The sequence below is a fragment of the Myotis davidii genome, unplaced genomic scaffold (genome assembly GCF_000327345.1).
Source record: "Myotis davidii unplaced genomic scaffold, ASM32734v1 scaffold481, whole genome shotgun sequence".
NCBI lineage: Eukaryota > Metazoa > Chordata > Mammalia > Chiroptera > Vespertilionidae > Myotis > Myotis davidii.
The window spans coordinates 214,942-220,644 of record NW_006291201.1 but is presented as its reverse complement, the minus strand read 5'-3'; the positions used below and the strand labels follow the sequence as shown (position 1 = coordinate 220,644).

Below are 5,703 nucleotides of genomic sequence, written 5' to 3'. Positions count from 1 at the left end.
ATGGAAAATAAAAGGAAAATAAACCAATGGAAAACATCAAAATAAAGAGCTTCTGCGCAACAAAAGAAACCATCAACAAAACAACAAGAAAGCCCGCTGTATGGGAGAACATATTTGCCAACGATATCTCAGATTAGGGCTTAATCAGCAACATTTACAGGGAACTCATGCAACTTAACATAGGAAGACAAACAACCGAATCAAAAAATGTGCAACTGTTCTAAATAGATACTTTTCAAAATAAGACATAGGAAGGCCAAGAGACATATGAAAACATGCTCAAAGTCACTAATCACCTGAGAGATGCAAATTAAAACTAGGATGAGGTACCACCTCACACCTGTCAGAATGGCTATCATCAACAAATCAACAAACGTCAAGTGCTGGAGAGGATGTGGTGAAAAACGAACACTCGCGCACTACTGGTGGGAATGCAGACTGGTGCAGCCACTGTGGAAAACAGTATCGAGTTTCCTCAAAAAATTAAATATGGAACTGCGACCCAGTGATCCCACTTCTAGGAATATATCCCAAGAAACCAGAAACACCAATCAGAAAGGATATATGCATCCCTATGTTCATAGCAGTACAGTTTGTAATAACTAAGATTTGGAATCAGCCTAAGTGCCCATCAACAGATGAGTGGATTAAAAAACTTTGGCACATCTATGCAATGGAATACTATGCCACAGTAAAAAGGAAGGAACTCCTACCATTTGCAACATCATGGATGGAGCTGGAGAGCATTATGCTAAGTGAAATAAGTCAGTCAGAGAAAGATAAATATCACATGATCTCACTCATAATCTTCTTCTCCAGATGTCCCTTGTTAAGGCACCATAAGTGCCACAGTCTTTTGCAGCAAGGGTTCAGGAATCAGAAGAAGGGGCTGACGCATAAATGAATACACTAGACAAATTTGGAAGGCATGGGGGACCAGGCAGAAACCCTTCTCTAGTGGAATGTCCAGACCCCTGACTTTTTATTTACTTCAATACACATTTGCCCTTTAGCAAAGCAAACAGACACCAATGGTAAGGTTTGGTAAACAATAGACGATTATTAGGTTAGGAGAATTGCCTTCAGCTATTCAACCAGCAGCAGATAATAATATGCAGGTTTTCAGCCCTGCTGAATATCAAAGTCCATCAGCCTTCTAACAAACTTCCTGCATTTATTATGCTAACTACTGTTGGTCTTTGCCTCCAGCAACTTTGTTAACTAGGCTTTTGCTAAAACAAAACAAAAAAAAAACATAAAGAATACTAGTAAGCTGGAATGAACTAAGTGATACTTTCATTATCCCATTAACCCAATTCAACACATATACCATCATTGGAGGAACAGGAACCAGGTGCATATTTGTTCCTGGTACTTAGTGTCAAATATCTGTCTCATAGAGGGAGAGTAAACAGAAGAGCCAGGGAGCTGGCCTGGTCTCCTCTGTAAGTACAGTGACTACATCAGAGGCATGAATGTAAGAGGAACAAAATGGAGCTGTCCAGGCTTGGCAGGCTCTGAGTCTAGAAAAGTATTTATCCCTACTCACCGCCCCCCTGCAAAAAAAAATAAATAAATAACCACACACAATTTCAACTATCATATCTGAATTCTTTATTTCCAATTTACCTTGCCTTCTACCATTCTCTAGCTATAGAGCAATTCTTATTAGTGTAGTCTTTATTACCCTTGTAATCCTAGCCCTGGTCTTAAGGGTATGGATATGAGAGAGTCTTGAGGAATTAACTTCCACCAAAGCTATAACACATCACATGTTGGAATTTTTCCTGTTTAAACATGGAATCACAGATATAAAGAGAGTGTGGCATTCTCTAGGGACACTTGACCAAATACTTGACCAAAAACCAGAATATGATACTGTGGTCATGAAATCTTTTTTTCCTTTGCCATTTAGATAATAATCATTATATACCTAACATGATAATTATTTCATGAAGGTTCCCCAATAATTACTAATTTCCTCAACTTTCCTTTCTCTTCCCTTCAAAAAACTTATGTGGCTTGAGAGATTTTAAATTCTTACTGAAATAAAATTTTCTGTTGATCTCATTTTTCTTTCTTACAGTTTCCATTCTAGCTGAGACAGAAGAAATTAAGGCCATTTTAAAGGACAAGGGAATTGATGTGGAGACCATTGCTGAGGTATACCCCTTCAGAGTACAACCAGCTCGTATTCTCAGCCACATTTATTCCAGCCTAGGTAAGGAGATTAAACAGTCTGCTAGAATCAGAGCATTATTTGATACAACCTAGGGATTCTTTCATTTTTTCTTTTTTTCTTTATCTCATATTGATTTATAAACTGGATATTAGAAGGAATTTTGAGTCTCTGGAACCTAAGTTTCTAACTATATATATATATACTGAGCAGACTTGATCATTTTAGCTGTGTTTTCTGAACTCTTTGGTATATATGGTGTGACTGTTACTAGGCAATATTGCATCGTCATTCCAAGTGTGTGCTTAACTAACATGTTCTCTCCTTTCTTGGGACCTATATTTCTGTTTTGAATACATGCTAACTTACATGGAGTAGTAGCCAAAGAACTTGTGTTTAGGTCTTTTATACTTTGTCATATAATGAATTGGTTGACAATACTTAAAAATTCTATTTCTTTTTTCCCCCCAAAGTATATTTTATTTTTTTAGTTTTATATCAGTTTATAATGTTCATTATATTCCTCAAATGAGTGAGATCATGTGATATTTATCCTTCTCTGACTGGCTTATTTCATTTAGCATAATGCTGTCCAGGTCCATTCATGCCATTGAAAAAATTCTGTTTCTTAATATAATACTTATTTTTAATTAATACTTATTTTTATTCGATTTATATATTAAACTTAGTGATGGACACATTAAACAAATTACTGCAAATTACAAGTTTATACAACTTATTACAGATTTCACATTAAACAAATTACACTATTAACTAAAAAATTACATAGAGAATTTTTAAACTACCTTGTAGAAGGCTGAATAATGGCCCTCAAAGATACCCACGTCCTAGTTCTTAGAACCTGTGAAGATTACCTTATATGATATATGGCAAAAGAGGCTTTGAAGGTATCATTAAATTAAGGGGCTTTAGATGAGGAGTATTATCCTGTATTATCCAGGTGGACCTTAAATGTAATCATAAGTGTCCTTATAAAAGGAAGGCAGAGGGAGATGGGAAAACAGAAATGAGATCAGAGTGATTTAACTTTGAGCCAAAGATTTCCCAGGATTGCCCATAGCCTCTTGAGGTTGGAATTGGCAAGGAACAGATTCTGCTCTGGAGCTTCCAGGAGAAACCAATCCTGCTGACACCTTGATTTTATTTCAGTCCTGTAAACTCATTTGACCTTCAGACCTCCAGAAGTGTAAGAGAATAAATATATGTTGTTTTAAGCCTCTAAGTTTGTGGTTATTTGTTACAACAAAAATAGGAAAGTGATACAGACTTTGGTACTAAGAAGTAGGGTGATGCTGTAATGAATATCTGAAAGTGTAGAAGTGGCTTTAGAGTTAGGTAATGGGTAGAGGCAGGAAGAATTTTGGGTCACATAACAAAAAAGTCTAGATTACCTTTAACAAACTGTTATAAAGGCATTGATGGTAAGGGAACAAAAGGAAATGAGGAACATGTTATTGGAAACTTAAAGAAAAGGATCTTTGTTTTATAGTTACAGAAATCTTAGCTGAACGATGGCATATAGTTTTGTGGAAAACAGAGCTATAAATCATAAATTTGGATATTAAACTGAGATGATTTTCAAGCAGTGTTGAAATCATGGCCTGATTTTTTTTTGGCTATTTATAGTATAATGCGAGAGGAAAGATAAATTGAGGGAAGAACAATAAAGGAAAAAACTAAAACCAGGACTTCATGACATTCTAAGCCTATCTACATTGGAAAGTTGATAAAATTAGATTTCTGTCAGGAAGACATGCTCTAGAAAAATGGTCAACCTTTTGCTAAGGTTTTGGAAAGATCAAAAGATCAGAATATTCATTAACAGAGAGGGCTTTTCAGAGAGGAAAGGAGAGGTAAATAGAGATAGAAACATTAATAATTAGAGACAAGCATTGATCAGCTGCCTCCTGCACGCCCCACAGGGGATCTAGCCCACAACCTGGGCATATGCTCTGACCAGGAATCGAACAAACAGTGACCTCCTAGTTCATAGGTCAGCACTCAACCACTGAGCCATGCCAACTGGGCACAGAGGGCTTTTTGAAGAGATTGGGCCTATGACTGATAAATCCTCTCAACCATCTCAGCAGAATTCTCCTAGGAATAGAGATGGGATTATTTAGGAAAGATCGTGTGGAGGACCCTCTTGTCTATTGGCTTGAACCTTCATGATGTACCTGTAAGACCTACAGGTTTTTAAGAATGTTATATCAGCAGAAACACTTCCAACTTGGACTGAAAGGAACAGAGGGTGGACAAGTTGAAAAAAGGGTGTCAGACTCATAAAATTCTACAGTCAGGAAGCAGGCTGATAAAACTACCCAGCTTCAAACAAGTGCTACCCCTTCAAGAAAAAGAAAGGATGATTTCAAGGGAGGTGCCTTGGGACCAGAGGGCAGAGCCTCAAGCCACAGAAAATTACTACAATTCCTTGAAACCTAATGGAGTTTGCCCATCAGTTTTCACAATTACATGGGGCCCTGATTCCTTTCTTCCTTCCATTTTCTCTTTTTCAAAATGAAAATGTTTATAACATATAAACAATTTACAGGAGTGTCTCTGCTCATATTTTGAATGCAGATGATATATTTTCTAGTTTCAATGGTCCACAGATGGAGAAGAATTTTGCCTCAGTGTGGAGCATACCCAGATTTTCACCTATACCTGATTTAGATGATGAGATTCAAGACTTTTGGGCTAATTATATTTAGAAGAAATTTTGGACTTGGCTTGATGCTGTAAAGTGTTGAGAGTTTAGGGCAGGGGTCCTCAAACTACGGCCCGTGGGCCACATGCAAATATAAATATTGTATTTGTTCCCGTTTTGTTTTTTTACTTCAAAATAAGATATGTGCAGTGTGCATAGTTTTTTTTAAACTATAATCCGGCCCTCCAACGGTCTTAGGGACAGTGAACTGGCCCCCTGTTTAAAAAGTTTGAGGACCCCTGGTTTAGGGAATATTGGGATGCAGTGAATACACTTTGCTTGTGGGAGGGATGTGAATCCTTAGGGGCCAGTGGAAAGCTGGTAGGCTGTGGAAGGCCCCCCAAGGATATCTAAGCCCTAATTCCTTAAACCTGTGAACCATATCTTACATGGCAAAAGGGACTTTGCAGGTGTAGCTATATTAAGACTAAGATGGAAAATACTATTCTGGATTCTCCTAAATATAATCACAAGTATCCTTATAAGAGGAAGTCAAAGGGAGATCAGTGTATAGAAGTAAGTGATGTGATGACAGAAGCAAGAGCTTGGAGTGTTAAGACCACTTGCCTTATCCTCTAGATACCGTGGTCAGCAAACTGCGGCTCGTGAGACACATGCGGCTCTTTGGCCCCTTGAGTGTAGCTCTTCCTAAGCCTTAGGAGTACCCTAATTAAGTTAATAACAATGTACCTTCCTATATAGTTTTTAAGTTTAAAAAATCTGGCTCTCAAAAGAAATTTCAATCATTGTACTGTTGATATTTGGCACTGTTGACTAATGAGTTTGCCGACTACTA

General features: G+C 37.4%; 1 protein-coding gene across 3 annotated transcripts in view; it reads left to right on the top strand.

Annotated features, from left to right (window-relative positions):
* PHKA1 (phosphorylase kinase, alpha 1 (muscle)) overlaps nucleotides 1–5,703 on the top strand; it is a 243,454-nt gene that overhangs the window by 138,039 nt on the left and 99,712 nt on the right. For all 3 annotated transcript variants that reach the window (XM_006764336.2, XM_006764335.2, XM_006764334.2), the window contains exon 14: nucleotides 2,087–2,221. In XM_006764336.2, coding sequence (XP_006764399.1) covers nucleotides 2,087–2,221 — 135 coding nt within the window. The remainder of the gene's footprint in view (nucleotides 1–2,086; nucleotides 2,222–5,703) is intronic.